The 18,691-nt window shown below is 41.7% G+C and overlaps 2 protein-coding genes across 3 annotated transcripts; one reads left to right on the forward strand and one right to left on the reverse strand.

Annotated features, from left to right (window-relative positions):
- Nucleotides 1-498: 498 nt before the first annotated feature.
- On the reverse strand, nt 499-6,070 carry CTSZ (cathepsin Z). The gene is made up of 6 exons (XM_026105316.2): nt 5,788-6,070; nt 5,249-5,412; nt 3,176-3,355; nt 2,431-2,581; nt 2,018-2,180; nt 499-1,488 (listed from the first exon to the last, which is right to left on the reverse strand). Exons 1-6 carry the CDS (start codon nt 5,934-5,936, stop codon nt 1,375-1,377), a joined length of 921 nt encoding a protein of 306 aa, XP_025961101.1. The 5' UTR covers nt 5,937-6,070; the 3' UTR covers nt 499-1,374.
- Nucleotides 6,071-7,539: 1,469 nt separating this feature from the next.
- TUBB1 (tubulin beta 1 class VI) lies at nt 7,540-16,968 on the forward strand. Of its 2 annotated transcripts, none has more exons than XM_026105339.2 (4): nt 7,540-7,801; nt 13,881-13,989; nt 14,562-14,672; nt 14,790-16,968. In XM_026105339.2, the coding sequence occupies exons 3-4, from the start codon at nt 14,612-14,614 to the stop codon at nt 15,860-15,862; spliced, it is 1,134 nt and encodes a 377-aa protein (XP_025961124.1). In that variant the 5' UTR covers nt 7,540-7,801; nt 13,881-13,989; nt 14,562-14,611; the 3' UTR covers nt 15,863-16,968. The 2 variants fall into 2 exon arrangements, with proteins under 2 accessions (XP_025961124.1, XP_025961123.1); XM_026105338.2 differs by lacking the exon at nt 7,540-7,801 and adding an exon at nt 11,779-11,982.
- The last annotated feature ends 1,723 nt before the right edge of the window (nt 16,969-18,691 follow it).

Raw genomic sequence — 18,691 nt, forward strand, 5'->3', positions numbered from 1 at the left:
ATAAAAGCATGATAAATTGCAGAGATTGGAAGGCAGCAAGAGAGTCAGTTTTGGGCAAGGTCTGTTTTTTCCCTGCTCTGCACCCCTAAAAAGCTTTAAGTTAAAAATTTGAGGCATAATTCACAGGTTGGTTCAAATTACAGTAGTTACTGCAGATCAAAGTTTAAAAGTAGTGTTTTACAATATCCAGACATCTCTTCTTTCCTTGCTTGTTGGACTTCAACTCAATATTGACACTTATCTTTTGCATTTGTCTTCAGTTCAGGTAGAAGTAATGTAATTTCATTTGAATTACTGTGTCTGAGATGCACAATAGTTGCTGGGTAGACTATGTTGTACACCAGCCCTTCCACAAGATAAAGTCAAGTAAAAGGAGTGCAATTCTGGCTAAGCTTTAGATGGCTACTGTGCCACATGAGGCTGCATGTTAGGTACCAGCAACAGTAAAAGACAACGGAAAGTGCCTGTTTACAAGCTCTTAAAATCCACATACAATCATTTAGAATTAAAATGTCAGTTTATTAGATGTGATTAACAATGCCAGTTAATGACACTTGTTATAGCACTGATTGTCACTTAGTAATTGGCTCAGGCTTAAGCAAGAGAACTTGCTACCTTTCCTCATATTAGCTAGTATGAAGAGAGCTCTGATGGCAGACATAATTTATACTTTGCCCTGTAGGAGAAAAATAGCATAGCCAATCAAGAATTAAAGCAAAGAGTGGTGAATAACTCCTCAGTAAGTGTTCCTTTAAAAACTTTTGATCAAAGTTGTTCCTGTTACATCACTTCTAGTTGAGTAAAAGTGACTGCATTATACAAGACTAGCAACAATACTGTGTGTCACCAGGAGGCCAAGGAACCAACATAGAATTTAGTTTTTGAATATATTATGTCCAGACATAGCTTTGCTTTTTTCATCTACAGCATAGTGTGATATTTCCTTGGTATTGTCATACTTTGAGAGTTTAGTGTAAGCTCTAGACAAAAGTATTAAAGGAGTTCATTTTTCTTACCTAGTACATCTACATAATTTGTATTAAAAAAATATATACACAGATTTATCTGTACAGTTTCTGTGAGTAAGTTGACATGGTTTAAATATTGTGCTTCAAGACAGACAGATTTTCATGGATAATTGCTTGAACTTTTTTTTTTTTTTTAAAGTTACCTAAAAGCAGCTGGCAGGTGGTGTTGGATCTGAATGTATTTAACTTCCAAGATACTGTGTGTTGCTACCTGGGCTAATGTTGCAGAATTGCCTAGTTATGCTGAACTATGAAAGAGTTTTCAGACTATTCTTTAAACAAAAAGATTGTGGTGGGAAGCTTTCAAACCAAGTAGTTCCTAAACAGGAAGATGCTCAATGCAGAATCAAGGAAGTACAGCATCTCCATATGCACAGTCCTCTTCAACAGCGAGATTGTACTCTGCTCCTCTTCCACCTTTGTATGCGCTTGTCACAATTCTCAGCCACCCCCTTTCACCCTGCAAAGGATTAATTTGCTTTACTATAAGCATAGACATTGTGAATTAGAAAACATAAGGTAACTATAGAAAATGTGTGCTATTGCATCTGATCTTTCTGCCAAATATGGATGATAAGTCAATCAAGGAATTCACTCAAAAGATGAAGTGCAATACTGAGTTCACAGGACAGCCTTGTTTGAAAGGGCAGTTTGCTTTGGTGAATTTAACATCCCCTCCCTCTATTCCAGGTACATGACTTGATTTTTGCCTGTAACTAACAGCAATTTACAGCTGCCTGTAACAGGAGCTGCATGTCCACAGGACAGCATTTGTAATTGAGTTGACATTAGCCAAGTGACTTTGGCTGAGTAGCCCTGTCTTAAGCTTAGTCAGGTTTCATTTTGTAATTGCTAGTTTTTTTCCAAGAAAAAGCCTTACTTTTCCTATCCACAGGCTACTTTGCAGTTTCCTGTTTGCAAGAAAAAAGAAATCTACACATTTTCTTTGAAGTCATTTTGCAAGCATGTTTCTTCCATTCTTTCCTTACCCAGGGTTCACCCCATGAGTTGCGAACAATCCAGTATTCTGTTCCATTTTCCACACCCCAACCAGCCACAGACACTATGTGATTCACCATGGGTGAGGGGTTGTACTCAGTATAAAGTCCTCCAGTGTAAGCATCCAACTTTTCAGTAGCCATTATACCACAGCTGTAATAAAACAGAGCAAGCATCTTTATACAGGGGGTCAAGGGGGAGCCTGGCTAAAAAGTAACAATTTTTTTCTTGCATTTTCACTTCAGTTAGCGTAACTACAAACAAGCTAAAATCTCCATATTAGCACACAGCACCTAACATCTGCCAGAGTAGAGAAGTACAGCTCAGTCATGAGACCAAGTTTCAAATATTTAAATTGAAATACTAGCAATATATTTCTTAACTTTTTTTTTTTTCTTTTTACCTAATTGGTCCATTAGTGTAGATTTCTGCCATCATTTTTTCCCTTCCGCTGACAGAGCCGTAGTCAGCAACTTTCCAGAGAGTGTAGTTCTGTATCACATGGCATTCTCCAAAGGTAACACAAGTTCCACACTGGTTAAACTTCTTGCATTCTACAAAGTAAAAGTGAGATTCTCAGCACAAGAGAATGCTTTTCTTTAATTGAATTAATAGTACTGCAGAGCTTTTTAAAAAAAAAAAGTCATTTGAGGCAGATATTCATAACTTAAGAATAATTACAAATATATATCTTCTCCAGTGAACTATACAATCAAAAGTTATTATTCCTTACTTCATAGGCACAAGTGCCTTGATGAAGAAATAATTCAAATTTGCTTCTCTATAAACTATTCCAGTTACACATGAACATACAAAGGTTACGTTTCTGCTTTGTTTAGCTTGAGGTGATGCTTTTGAATATTTCAGTACATCTGAGATTGTATATCACAGACATAAGAGATTAAATTTCAGCAACTTAGCTGGTGCAAGCCTGTTCAGACATGATTTAATGTTATGCTGTCTAGAGTAAAAAAAGAAAACAGACACACAGAGGCCTGTAAGGAAACCTGTTCTGTCAGTCAAACAACAGGTATTACACTGAAAGGCAGGAGCCAGGAAATTCAAAACCCAAGGAATTATTACTTCTCTACATTATGATCTGGCAAACCTGGGCTGAAGCCCTACAGCAAAGCAAGTAGGTATCATACTTTGATCCTTCGCTTGGTAGTTGTTACAGGTCTCATCTGGAATGCCGTGGTCATGGGCATACATCCAAACACCCGTGTGGTCTCCACCTTCACAGGACCCTGCATCAGCACAATCAATAACATTCTGGACAGAGAGGTAGGCAGAAGGCCATGCACCTTTCCTCTTTATGTTTATTCGATCTGTAACAATAAGCAATTGGGGCTTGTTAGTTTAAATATCTGGGCTGTTACTCATAGCAACTAGTGTTAAAACTATCTCCTTGATTACTCCTGTAACTTTGCAGGTGACAGTATTTGTGGCTGCAAATGCCTCTAATACAGATGGTGAGGCACACACCATGACTTAACTCAAGTGTGCAGCTGATAGTGTTGTGGGTTTCCATGAGAAGATTTTTCCACTAAAAACTCAGCAGAAATGTGCAGTTGAATAAGATCCATTTAAACCCTTCAAGTGCCCTAGTGCTTTTTTTGATTCAAGCCATGACTTTTGAAAACTTCCCAATCTGTTTACTAGGCTTGAAAGAAAAGAGGTTTCAAATACACATCAGGAAACCAGCTCTCGCTATCCTGTTTTACAGGAGTAGAGGGTTCTGTATAAAGTCAGCAGCAGGCCCATGCAGACCAGCTCTCTATTTCTGAGAGAGAATCTTTGCAAGCTTTAAGCAAGGAGAAACTTTCAGAAGTATTATCCATACTGTTACGTAAACATACCACAGTTATCCTGCCATCTCAGACAAATTTCATCATACAGCTGCCTTATTTTGTCTGAAACACTAATAGTTTGGCAAAAGAGCTTCATAATTGGTATTTATATGCTGCTTCTCACACTGCAGTAACAGCCTTAACCAATGCCACTGGAGTACTTTTAATCTTGTTAGTACTAGTGACATTCAGCTGTACTTGATAGAACACTGGGAGAGTGCTCCATATGAATTAACTGGGCATTATCCTGGTCTAGTCTTTCAGCAATAAGGAAAAGGAAGAATGGATGCTCTAGCTATTCCTTGCAGATAAGAAAAAACACCAATTTTTTAACTCAAACTTATATACTTAAAATACATATACATACACACATACATGCAACCTTTTAAATTTTAACTAAAGCTAGATAAAACTTAGAAAGTTCTTAAGTATGTATCTGTCTGGTACTCATTACATCATGGTGGGCTTCATATGTCTGTACTGTTGTATTGCTTAAGAATGGATCCTTCATGAGTCCTGTTGTCTCCTCACGCACACTTGTAAGGTCTTGTCCCCTTCACCATTTCCTCCATTCCTCCTTCGCACTTAATCCTTTTAACCACCTCCCTATTCAAATAGTAATTCTGCAGGATGTTACTGAACCAAAGCAGTTACATGCAAATCATTGTGTATTTTCTCTAGAAAAAATGCCTTTCAACTGAAACAAACTTCTACTTCCTTTTTCCAAAAAAAGGACAAATAGTAAACCATCTGCTGAAGTTTGCCAGTATACTCTGGTAGTCAGTTCTTTTGAATAACAGGGCCCTGCAAGCTAATGCCACGAGAAGCAGCTCCTTTCATTTCCCCATATTCCATGTGTCACTCAAGCTGCAGAGCAGAAGGCATCCCTTGCTGCTTTAGACATGGCGCAGCAGAATGAGGTACCAGCAAAGGGAAGGAAACATGCTGAGTGTCTCTCTGCCCCTGCCATGACAACCCCTCCAAGAGGGGCAGAAACCCCAGTTCTTACTCCTGGCCCTTAATAGTATATAAATATTAGTAATAAATATGTTCGTTCTGCAAAAAGCTGTTCAAATGCTCCAGTATCCCCCCCCCTTACCTAATATTGAGAGGGTGGAGATAGCCTTACTCTGCTTGCTTCTTCTGTTGTAACCAAAGCTCCTTGCCTTGAGCTGCCAGATTGGGAATTACCACCATTCCTGCAGTCTCAGTCTCTCAGTCTCAACCTTTACCATGTTAGCACAGTTTGCACTTTGCACCTCTTCTTCCTATCTTTGTAAGCTGAAAACACACTTCCTTTGCTTACCGAAAGCTATAAATCACTGGGGGCGCCTGCTGAGGAGCTGGCGGCGGGCTCCCCGCCCGGCCTACCTGCGAGAGCGCTGGTGCTGCCGTGGGCCCAGCAGGAGCCGCAGTACTGGGGGATGTGCTGGTTCCGCGTGGTACTGACATAGTTCACTCCGTCCACGTTCCTCCAGTCCCAGCTTTCGGGCAGCTTGGAGATGTCCAGGTACTCGTGAGGCCGGGGGTAGGTTCTGTAGCGAGACAAAAAGGAGAACTAGCGCCCTTTTTGCCGATTCCTGCGTTTTGGGGCAAACAAGAAGAGTTAGGAGAAACAAGAATCCCCGGAGTTTCGTAATGACGCGTGCGAGTGGCCGGCAGCAGCGCGGGCCACGTGACGCGGGGCAGCGTGACCGAGCCCTTCTGCCTCGGGGCGAGCGCTGCCGGGGCCGCACGTCCCCTTCCCCCCCGCGAGCCCCCCGGGCCGGCGCCGCGGGACCAATCGTCCCTTTCTCCCCTCTCCCGGGCCCCGAGACCCCCCCCGCGCCCGGGGCCCCAGCCGGCTCCTCGCCCTTCCGCCGGGCCCCAGGGCCCCCCCTCCGCGGTGGGGGAGGGTGAAGCGACCTCACCTCAGCCCGGCAGCCTGGCGCCGCGCCGGCTTGTAGCAGTGCTGCCCTTCCCTGAAGTGGAGGCCGGCCTCGGCGGGCGGGCAGGGCCAGAGGCAGCCGCAGAGCAGCAGCGGCAGGAGGGCCGGGAGGCGTCGGGGCAGCCCGGCCATGCTGAAACGAGCCGGCGGCAGCACTACCCTCCACAGCGCGGCCCCGGCGCCGGCATTTAAGGGCGGGCGGGGCGGGGCGGGTGCGCGGCCGCCTCCCGCCCCGAGGCACCGAGGCTCCCGCGCGGCCGCGGCGCCGTTGCGCAGCGCCGAGGGCTGCGGCGCCTCGTGCCGCCACACGCGGGCGCCCGCGGGGCCCTGCGGCTCCCTCCTCATCCCCCTTGGCTCCCCCCAGGAGACAGAGCGTCTTTCTCCCTTTCTTCTTTAGCAACACCTGTCCCCTGGAAGCCGGACTCAGCAGTGCCGGGTACAACGTACAAGCCGCTATGTTATCATATCGAAACTGGTGTCATAGCGGGCTAATTCGGAGCAAAACATAACAAAAATAAGGCCTTCCCCCCCCCCCCCCCCCGTGTGGTGCCCTCCCCTCATGGAGCCACCACAGTGGTGGTGGTCACCCCTGGACAAGCGCATGCTTTCCCCTCAGCGTGGTCAAAAACGAAGCCGTTCTGAACAAAATGAGCCGCTGAAGCGTTGCCACGCTGCCCCACGCGCTCGGCTGTCAGCATGGGCGCGTGACAGGCCCGGGGCCGGTGTGCAGGGGGACGTGGGCCTCCACGCCACAGCGTCGCCATCCCCTTCCGCGTGGGCCCGTTGCTGAATACCCGCTTCTGGGGCGCTCGTACCTGTGCCCTCGCCGAGGAGGCAGGTTTCCTGCAGCCCAGCGCGTCGTCATGCCGAGGCTGCGCCCGGCAGCTCCGTGATCACGCTGCGCAGAGCAGTTACTTACTTTCTTTACTACTCAAAACCTTTCATTTCTGAAGGCTTCCTATGCTACAGTTTACAGAGAAATGCGGACTTGTGCCCATTTTTAGGCTATTCTTTAGCATTCAGGTCATTCAAAGATTCTGTATTCTCAGAACTTGCTACCAGATGTATTCAGTAGTAAAAATAATTTAATTTTCCTTCAAAAGCTTTGAAGTACCAGTGTGGGAGGACTCCCAGTCTCTCTTTTCCCTACATGACATACAGCTTTCATGCTTAGTAAGCATGTTTAGTAGACCATAGCTAGTCCTCATCTCAGAGCTTTTCTTCATTAGCATCAGCACTTTTTATAAAGAGCATGAGGTTTATCAGCGCCACTTTATGCATGGAGAGAATGAGGCAGTGAGACGGGAAGTACCAAAACCAACAGCAGAGCCAGGAACTGAGGCTGACTAACATGCAGGTGACCTTTTTTGGCAATTCATTAAATGATTCAAGCTCAACAGTAAATGTTACTGTGCTGGTAGGGCCCAAGAAACTGCACTACCCAGCAAGCGAAGTCACACTGCTGTAAGACGCACATTTTTTTTTTTGACCAAAGTTCTGCAGTGTCGGGGAATTAACTGCTCGGTTGTCCGTTTTGATTATAACAAAAGCTATTTTTAGTTGAAAAAATACAGACTCATTATACTATTAATAATCTACAGTGGGCTGTAAGTTATTATGAGGACAGAAAGAGATTGTTTTCTCTCCTTTGGCCCACCTGCCAGAGGGAACCGGTCGTTAAACAGCTTTTGCCATTAACCGAAATGAAAATGTGAAGCAGGTAGTCTTTAGTGCCTGCTGAATGCAACTTTCTTTTGTTAGCATTCCTGAGGATGGTATGGCCCGGTTTAGCTGTGATGAGTGCCAGCAGGTCTGGTAGTTGTTCACAGACCTCAGGGAAATTATTTGGTGGCCTGTAGTCAGTTCAGCTCAAACTGAATAGTAAATTTTTTCTTCTTCTTCTCAGCAGTCTCAGGAAGCAAGAGCAAGGTCTGAAGGAGCCTTAGGAAAGGGTTCTTGCCTCCCCCGCCCCATGGAGTGGTGCCAAGGATGAGACCGTGAGTAACAGCACTGGAAGTGTTGCATGTGCCTTGTGGCTAAAAAGCAAAATGTGGTCTCTGCTATTGTGCAAAGCTAGTTCATCCAAGCAAACCATGTTAAAAAAAAGAAGAACCATCCCAGAATGCCAGCCCACATATATACATTTGTTGTGGTGGCTTAAGAAAAAAAGGGGCTTGTCTGTGGTTTTCGCTTTTACCTATCCCCAGGGCTTGCGTGTTAGGGCATGCTCTGGAAGCAGTGGGCAGGCTGATAGCAGAAACTGTGAGACAGGCTAGTAATAGCTCTGTCTAGTGCCAGGCTGCTCGTAATCGCCACTGTGCCAAAAGTCACGCGAAGCCAACCCTTCCACCATGCTCACCTCTCTTTCTCGTGTGACATGCACGCTGCTAATCTACAACAGCACATGTTCAATGGCTGTGCCTGAGAAGCACATTGATGCTGTTAACAGGCTTGAGGTTTCTAAGAGCTGAAGCATCACAGGCCTGCAAACAAACAAACAAAATCTACAAAGAAACATGCTTTTCATATACCAAGTTTGGTATAAAAAAAAAGACTCGGCAGTTCACAGAAATGTGCTTAGGGGAGGAGAGGGAAAGGAGGCACAAAACCACCTCCACTTCAGAAAGCGCTTAGGTCCTTTCTGCCCTGTGCAGTCATTTTTCAAGACTGTATTAGGAAGTGCTTTATAGGAGGCATATGATTCTAGGGAGCTATTTTTAGCAAGAGGAAAAACTGAAGTTGAGTGATTGATTGTATCTTTTCCTCACTTTTTTTTTTCTTTGCTTGTGAACTGCTCTCAGTGAATATATTTATTGCTGGAAGTTATTTTGCCAACTCTTTCGGCCACTGGCTCAAGGTCTGCAGCTTCTTCACAAGTTTTGGCTATTGTAGATTAATACATTTCATATTTTAAAAAGTAGTATTTATTTACTCTCAGTAGCTGTTGGATACATTGTACAGCTCCCATTCAGAGTGCAGCAACTGAGTATACAATACAAAATTGCAGTTATTCCTTTTAGCATAGCTGCAGAAAACAAATAAAAATTGTACATAAATAAAATGAAATTTGCTTTCAAAGTCAAAGGAAAATCTCCAAATAACCTTCTCAGAAATTTGTCTTAGAAAATGCCTACAATGCAGGAATTAAACATAGTAAATGTTCTATTGTCTTGCTAATGAAACTAAGCTGTTTAGAGAATCTTTATTTTTTGGAAAATGATAAAACTATTGTGTTTTAATGAAACAAAATGAATATACCTGAATTTTAAAGCTTGCTTTTAATTTTCACTGTTGATGATGGTTAATAGCTTCTCTGAAGATGATAGTGTGTTTGCTGCTTTTTGAGATGCTGTTGTGGTGCTAAGCTTTGTCTTCAGCGCAGTTATCTGTCCTTTCATTAGCTGATGGAAAAGATGGAAGTCATTTGCAGTGCGGAAGTCTGGAATAAGCTGATTTTTCTTTTGGAACAATATGGAAGCTTATAGATTTCTTATCTCTAGCAACCCATGAAGTGGTAAAAGTAGTTACTTTCAAGGAGTTAAGTCTCTGTTTCACTGGCATATTTGTATTCAAACTAGTTTAAGGTGCTAGTTTCTCATTCCTTCTCCTGTCCTTAAAAGAAACATTTTAAAAGCACTCACAATTATCTGACGTATAATAAAGCTACTATAAACTTCCAGATGAGACACCATTCTGGGTTTCTGTTGCTCAGCGATACTAGTCCAGTTTATCAACCGGCAACATGCCTGTGTCAGGTTTTGCTCGGGCTTACATTGTTCCCTTTAACGCAGTGAAGCATTTCACACAGTGGACACTACAGTTAACTTCAGTGGGACTGGGATTTCACCTCTAGAATTTTCCTGGAAAATTCTGAAATACTGTATTTCAGATATAAGAAAATAAGAAATATTAAATAAGAAATACTGTGCCTTTGAGTGCCTCTTGATAGCCTATTCCTGGAACATGGTAGTTTAACTGTGTTGTATGATGGATATGACAAGTAAACTTGACCATATGTTAATACACTCTAGCAGTGTAATATAATTATAATGAATTGATTAATAATATTAAATAAAAGGCCACAATTACTGCTTCCAGTTGTTACCTGATGTGTTCCATGGTGTGAATGTCAGTTAAGACGATGACCTCTCAGGCTGCAGAGAGAAGGGAGGAATGAATGAAAGCACGGTAGAAAGTAGATGTTTTTTGAACTGATGTGAGAATAAATGGAAGTAACATTGGTCACTGAGGAAATATGGATCAGAGATTTTTTTTTCCATAGCATTTTTAGTACTGTTTAGTATAGCTGTGCATGTAGCAGAATTTCTAAAAATACCTAAGCAGCCTGGGTAAATAGAAGATAAATACCTACCTGGTATTTTAGGTAGTGCAATTACTTAGGCTTCATACAACCCTTAACCCCACCCATCTACCTCAGCTATTAGCTATGTGTTTTCAGCACCTAAATTGTCACTGATAAAGTCCTCAAGGTATCTCTGTTTCAGCCGCTGGACTAGTGAATATGCACTCGCTGCTCTGCTTAGAGTCTTAGTTCACACGTATGCCTCAGTGGGCTTCTCACGTTAGGTCTCCTCTGGGCCCTGACCTCCTACATGCTTTCAGAACTGTATTTATTTTTCAGTGCTTTTTTTAAATTTTTCACTGAAGCCAACTAGGATGAGAAATTGAGGTCTGATCAGAAAATAGGTGTGGTTTCCTTTTAGCCACATTCCTACCTGTAAAAACAATCATTTTGTAGGTGCATTTGTCCAGCTTCTTGCTTTGGTTGATTTGGTAGATAGGTTTCAGCCTAATATTTTCTGCATCTTATCTAAGTTAGCCAATTCTTTATCATAAATCAGTTGTTCGTGTTTTGCAGCATTTGATGTAACTTAGCTATGCTGGGGGAGGGGGGGAGATAGCAGGGGGGGGGAGAGAGAGAGAGAGAGAGAGAGAGAGAGAGAGAGAGAGAGAGAGAGAGAGAGAGAGCGCACGCGCGCGCACGCCTGTGTACATGCAGGTTGGTTCAGCTCTTAGATTGGGTGTATCCCAAGTAGCCCTTTTGGATAATGCCTGGACAGATGAAAGCATTAGGCTTTCCCTTCCTTCCAGGATCCTCCCTATGAATTTTTACCTAGCAGAAAAACTTTATTATGAAAGATTAACCCATATCTTTCTTTTTTTTCTTTTTTCTTTTTTTTTTTTTTTCAAAAAAGGTGCATATCTGAGCTAAATAGAATAAATAAAAATATACCTTTGGTGAAATACAATAGGACCTGACTGGAAAGAAAAAAACATTCTTACCTTATAGTAAGCAAATAATAGCTAATAATGTCGTGCCCACCCACTGCAACCACTGGTGTATTAAACACAGAGTTACCTCTGTCACCTAAGTATGCTGGATAAGTATTCTGTAACCACACGTTCAGATGGGTTTTAATCCCCACCCCCACCCCACCCCCCCGGCCCCTTCGTGCAGTTAGACACTAAGGCTGATGCTTATTAATGAACTGCAGGTCTGTCTGGCAGTGCGCTGAATGTTGCCATCATAGAAGGTTAAGCTCAAAAGTTGCTATTGGTTTGCTTATGGATGTTGTCTTGCACTACTTTTCTGATGTGTAAAATTTAAATTATGATGTGGCAGAAACAGATGTACTTAATTAACATTACTCATTTTTGGTGGGAAATAGTTCTACACAATAGCTCTGTGTGTGTGTATATACATATGTGTATGTATGTATGGATAAAATAATGAAACGAATGCAATGTGCACAAGTATTCATGAATCTCAGTGTTTGCTGCACAGAAGATTGGAATTACTTTGGGGGGGGGGGGGGTGACCTTTTTCCCACCCTCTCCCTGCAGTGTGCTCTTCCATTCTGTACGAAGGCAGTGAAGAGGCACTTTGCCTCCTTGTGAACTACTTGGACGAACAACTTGAGAGGAGCTGGCTACTCCCCTTGTGGGGGAGTGACAGCCCCACCAGTACAAAAAAGGCCCCTGGGGCCAGACTGTGCTGTGTGTAGCTGATACTGCAGCAAAAAGAGGGCTTGTTCCAGGGACTGCAACTAGAAAAACCTGTGTCAGGCTGTAGCTACTGACAGGTCCAAGCTACACAAAAATGCGTGAAATTGTGCATCTTCAGATTGGCCAGTGTGGAAACCAAATTGGAGCTAAGGTGAGGCCTCTTCTCAATATTGGTCATTAGTAGTAAATGCTATCAATAGCAGCAGGTCAAATATCATTAACAGGCTGGAGCTTTGGGGGTGGAGGGATGAGTACTTTGCCATCTTAATGAGAGGATGTAAGGTGTATCAGCAGTGAACAGGGGTATTCTGATGTGAGAGTGGTAAGATGGGCTTGCTCTTGCAAAAGTTGATGTTAAGATTGGCGAAAAATGAAACTTCTTTGCAGTGGCTCTATGGCATGTGATTATACCTGCTCCAGAGGATTCCTGCTGGGCCTCATATTCCAAGGGGCATTAGCCTGGGCTATAAAATATTGGGACAAATGAAGAAGTCAACAATTCCAGGACTGCAGAGTTAGCATACCAGTGCATTAGTTCAGATATACATCACTAACTCCTGCGCACTGTAACCATTTAGATGGTTTTATTAGCCAACAGGATGACCTGTACTAACACTGAACAATTAATGGTTTTTAAGACCAGCACAAAGTGCAGTTAAGGATTCCTGCCTAATTGGCCTCCTGTGACAGATAGCCATGCCATTTAGAGTATATTTGTTCAGTTCGAACAAATGCATGCTGTTGCTTAGAGAGAAGTCAGTCATTGCTGCTAGTGTGCGTGTGCTACGGAGAAGAAAACCATTGCTTCTGCTGTGTGGTGACCACAGAATTTGTTGTTGTTGTTCATTAGTAGGACATTGGCCAAAAAAAAAAAAAAAAGTTGCATGTGTGCGTGTGTGTGTTTAGCAGATTTGGGGGGGGGGGGGGGGGATGCTCTTTAAAGACACGATAGCTAAAGGGGGAGCATTGTTGATGATGTTGTATTTGTGGAGTTAAAATTAACCTAGATGCTAAACGAAAAGACCTTTAGAATTAAAATAGCCTGGACATTATAGCGGGTGGGTGTGTCTGCATTAACGCTGCTGTGGTAGCTGCCTAGATAAGAGTCCCAGTACAAGACAACCATATGAATGTCAAGATAGGACATTTAGGTCTTCTTCCCTCCCTGCCCCCCCCCCCCCCCCCCCAGCAGAGTACTCATGTACAAGACAAGCTGAGTGTGTTGCCTCCAACTTTCCCCTCTGCCAAGAAAGCCCTGTGTGTATATAATATATAAAATTTCTGTATTTTATTATTTTGTTATATCTATATCTATTTTATATACATATATATATAAAAATAAGAGGTCGAAGGCAAAAAATACCAGGTTTAGAGTCTCGTAGATGTTCAGAATTATACTATTAACTCTTGCTCACCAAAAATTAGATTGGTTTCTGGTGGAGGCTGATGGTGAGGAATGGACCTAAACTAAGACTAGAAATGCAAATGCAATTAAAAGGCCCAATATGTTTGTGGAAAGCATTGTTCACATAAATTGGCTGAGCCAGATTTGCCATAGCACAGGCCCACTTGATCATGATAGGCCTCAAAACAAATATCCTCCCTTCAAACAAACCAACCCCCCCCCCCAAAACACAAAAAGCCTGCTTGTTGCATGCTATTTAAGCCCGCACCGACTAGTACCTGTGTTACTTAAACTAATACCAATTTTCCTTTACTATAAAGGGACCTATTAGTGCACAGGTGCTTGCCTCCAGCATAAATGGCTGGCTAATTTCTTCTCTGGAACATATGGGGCCTGGTAGGGGGTGTGGGGGGGGTTTGTGCTGACTAGCACAGTTGCATTTCATTCAGCTATTTTTACTCAAATTGTTCTTCCATCCTCTACAGTCTAATGTGTAAATAGCACCCCCCTACACCCCCCAACTTCAGGCACAGTACTATCTTTGTGTGCAGTCACAGCCATGAGAGCAGCAGAAATGATGTTGGACACACTGGGCTGAAAAAAAAAAATATTTTTGAGTGTCTTGAACCTCTTTCCTTTTTCAGTTCTGGGAGGTGATAAGTGACGAACATGGAATTGACATCGCTGGAAACTACCGTGGGGCTGCGCCACTGCAGCTTGAGCGAATTAACGTGTACTTCAATGAGGCTTACTGTAAGTGCTCAGCACTGTTAGGGTGCTGTTAGAGCAATTTACAGCACCAGCATGAAGGTTAAATTAGGAACAAAGATTTAAATAAATAATAAAAAAAAGCTCCAAAAACCACTGTTGGTGGATAGGAGTTTTCAGAGTAGCTTATAGCCTGTCTCTTTGACTTCTAATAGTAGTTGTTCATACTAATTTTCAGGCTTCAGAAAAACACTTCTGCTAGCTGACAGCCCAACCCTGTTCTTAAACAAAGCAAAACTTCTGAGATCTCTACCCGTTTTCCTTTGGTAATTCTGCAGGAGTGAGCCCAGTTGTCCCTGGCCTGTTTGAGTTCCCTGATGGTTTTGTTTGTTTTGCTTTGAAGTTTACTTGTGGCACAAGCTGAACCCCTGCCTGTTTTTTAAGCTCACTGAAAAGAATTGGACTTAGCTCCAACTTGTGCTTTGTTGGTCATTCTTTTTCTATACCACCACATGAAATATGGTGAAATACCTTGAAATACCTAGACTGAGGCGATGTGATGGGGATATTCTTGCCAGTAGACCCAGTAACTTGTACACATTTTTCTTTTGTTCTAGCTCATAAATATGTGCCCCGTTCTGTCTTGGTGGACCTAGAACCTGGAACTATGGACAGTGTACGATCTAGCAAAATAGGCCCATTATTTCGACCTGACAATTTTATTCATGGTACGTATGCTTTTAGTAAACTAGCTAGGGCCAACAGGCTCAAAGTGGTCTTTTAACACCATTCTTACAGCCTTTAAAAATTAGTCTTGGTAACATCATGGCTGGTTTTCTGTACAGGCAACTCAGGTGCTGGCAACAACTGGGCTAAGGGGCATTACACAGAAGGAGCTGAACTGATTGAAAATGTCATGGATGTGGTCAGGAATGAGTGCGAGAGCTGTGATTGTCTTCAAGGGTTTCAGCTTATCCATTCACTTGGTGGTGGTACAGGCTCAGGTATGGGCACACTCCTCATCAACAAAATCAGAGAAGAATATCCTGACAGGATTATGAACACCTTCAGTGTTGTGCCTTCACCCAAAGTATCCGACACAGTTGTAGAGCCATATAACGCCATCCTCTCCATCCATCAACTAATAGAGAACACAGACGAAACCTTTTGCATCGACAACGAAGCTCTATATGACATATGTTTTAGAACTTTAAAGCTCACCAATCCCACCTACGGTGACCTCAACCACTTAGTGTCCCTAACAATGAGTGGGGTCACAACCTCACTCCGTTTTCCTGGCCAGCTGAATGCAGATCTGAGGAAGCTGGCTGTTAACATGGTGCCTTTTCCACGCCTGCATTTTTTTATGCCCGGCTTTGCTCCACTGACTGCTCGAGGTAGCCAACAGTACAGAGCCCTGTCAGTACCAGAGCTCACTCAACAAATGTTTGATGCACGCAACATGATGGCAGCCTGTGACCCCCGTCACGGACGTTACTTGACCGTGGCATGCATCTTCAGAGGCCGAATGTCTACCAGAGAAGTGGATGAACAGTTGCTGGCTATCCAGACCAAGAATAGTTCTTATTTTGTGGAATGGATCCCTAATAACGTCAAAGTGGCAGTGTGTGACATACCCCCGCGAGGACTGAAGATGGCAGCTACCTTTATTGGCAATAACACAGCCATTCAGGAGCTCTTCATCAGGGTTTCTGAACAATTCTCAGCTATGTTTAGAAGAAAAGCATTTCTTCATTGGTATACTGGTGAAGGTATGGATGAGATGGAGTTTTCTGAAGCAGAAGGTAACACCAATGACCTTGTATCTGAGTACCAACAGTACCAGGATGCCACAGCAGATGTTGAGGAATACGAAGAGGTAGAAGTGGAAGTTAGCCCAGAAAAGGAAACGCCCTAGAAACAATAGTAATATCAAAACATTGTCCTAACAAGCCCACTGACACTCTCTAAGAGGAGCAATAGCCTTCATCTGCATACCTGAAGGAACACCTTTCTTAAGAGTTTTTTCTCTGCATCAGGCACAAATACATCCAATATTACAAAATAATGCTTCTAAAATCAATGGCAGCTATGCTTTGCTTACCTAGACAACAGAATCTCTCCCAAAAAAGATCCACGGTGAAGAAAAGTTGTCTCATAACAATCTTTCTTATTGATGTATTCACTTTTGGAATATATAGCCAGACACCACATGTAATATACAGCCTGTGTGTGCATATCGGGATCATAAGCAGCAGTAAAGTAGGCTATAGACTCTTGTCACGTTTATTTATTCTCAAGTAAACACAGTTCAGGTTTTTGTTTGTGAACCTGTTACTGTTTTTAGGAACACATGCACATCTATAAAGGCCTACAAAGGCAGTGTCTATTTTATTATGCACTCTATAGACCTATCTAGATCTGCAGATAAGTTCAGTTTCTTAAGCAGGGCCTTCTTCAGTAGACACTGAATAGGCACCTTAATTTTTACTTTTTAAGTACTTAAAATAAATAGTATTATTACATTGCTGGTTTATAATTGCAGAGCTTCTTTCATTGTCATGGTGTGGTTTGTTTTTTATTTCAAACTATAGACTGAGTTACACTAATATGCAAAATTGTGAACACAGTATAGAAGTTTTGGTGTGGGGTTTTTTTTTTGTTTTGTTCCATATACTAACTATTTTAACTTTTCCACCTTTCAGTACAGCAAAATGGATGAAATGGGTTGCATGTAGTTAGAAATGCAAGTTCAGTGGCAATCATGTACTCAGAAATATATCTTGACTTAAGGAAAGTTTCTTACCAACTACAGTAATGTTCACAGACATATTTAGCATTGTATTTATAATATTCTTTAAAACAAAAATTCTATACTTTTTTAATAAAATACTTCAAAAGCAGACACATTTGATAGGCAAAAAACATAGTTTGTTCTTGTAAGGACTAACTTTAAAATTACATGAAAAAAATCGAGCTTGTTTTCTTATACTCTTGGAAATAAACTCAAAATTGTTGACTGTTTTTATCTGTTTGAGAGTTTATATCATGTTTGGCAAGACAGGTAAAATAACTTATTTCTAAGGTGCAGATCTAAAAGGTGAATTTAATATTAAATGGGCAACTCTACAACATACACAGAGCTGTTTACAAGAATGTTAAGTGAAAATAATTTCTAAGGGAGCCAACTTCTATTGTGTTTTGGTATTCAAAGTGCCAAGTCTAGCTGACCTTTTTTTTTTTTAATTGCTTACATCAAAATGTTTGAATGTATTTTCTTCCATTTAATAGAAGTATGATAAGTAGACGTTATCTTACTGATCAAGAGGATATGGATAAAGACACAAAATACAGATTGAGCTAAATGTCTTTATTTAATCACTCAGTTATTAAGCAGCCCTCCCCAAAATTCCTGAGACATAGGACTTTTAAAGAAAAGAACCCCTGTAAACAAACCAAAACTTTTTTTTCCTCCCAAATGCAGACAAACTCTGTAGTATCACTCAAAGACCCGGCTTCTGAAGTATTTAAGTACCAAACCTTCATTTGTTTCTTTGTATCTGAAGCCCACAGGGCACCCGTACAGACACTTAATAAGAAATATAACTTCTGCTGACTTAGAAAGAGCCTAATCCTTTCCTCAAACATCACCCTGTCTGAATTAGACCTCCATTTACAGCAAAACTATTACTGAAGTACCCCTTTATGACAACTGAGTTTTAATAAACAAAAATCATTCTAATGCATTTTAACAGCACACTCTTTCCTCAACTTATCTTGAATTCTTTTTTAAAAGCTGTATTAAAAAACAGAAGTGTATTAAAATATTGCCTAAAGCTATTTTTTTTCCTAAAGAAAATTTAGGTGTCCCTCTCTCCCCCCCCCCACTGAAAAACCCTTTTTATATATGTGTGTGTGTGTGTATATACATACATACACACACACACACACACACACACACACACACACTTTTATTCTAGTTGCACTAGCTTAATCATGTGACCAAGCTATTCCGTGCAAGTAAACTTGGACTTTACATTTTTCATGCATTCTACCATTAAATTATTAGCTTTGAAGGGACTGCTGTAACAAAGAGATAAATAGTAAGTTCTAAACCCTCAGTTACACTGAATATTTTAAGATGCTGATATTCCATGAAATATATATATATATATATATTTATAAAAAAAAATTAGTGGCAATCACAATATATTTCTATGCTCCTATAGTTATTTTAAATGTATCAATGGTTTTGAATACTTGGAACACATTACCTGAATTAAGATGCAGAACAACATTTACATTTAATAAAGTCAACAAAAGGGGAAGCCTCACATCACTTGTGACTTATGCTTTCTCTTTTTTCCTCCACCCTCCTAGTGTTCCATTTCTACTAAATAGGAATAATTTGACTGACAGCAATCACATCTTTTCAACTGTATACAATTTTAAAGTAGCTGCAAAAAAATACATCATTCTTTTAGTCTGTCTGTGCAGCTGTGACAAAGGATAGAGAAGGCACGTAAGAGAACATGCAACCATTGCAGCCAGAGCTGGAACATCACATGTTATTAATGAATTTCTCCAACTGGGCAGCTAGAAAGCTAGCTGGGTGATGAAGTAATGTTGTAAGAATTATGCCAATGCATGTAGGTTTTGATTTTTGTCACCAAAAAAAAAAAGAAAAAAAAAAAAAAAGTAAATCTCTAGAGACAGTGCCTCCGCCCAGGAAAAACTACCTTACTCT

The sequence above is a fragment of the Dromaius novaehollandiae genome, chromosome 16, assembly GCF_036370855.1.
Source record: "Dromaius novaehollandiae isolate bDroNov1 chromosome 16, bDroNov1.hap1, whole genome shotgun sequence".
Lineage (NCBI taxonomy): Eukaryota > Metazoa > Chordata > Aves > Casuariiformes > Dromaiidae > Dromaius > Dromaius novaehollandiae.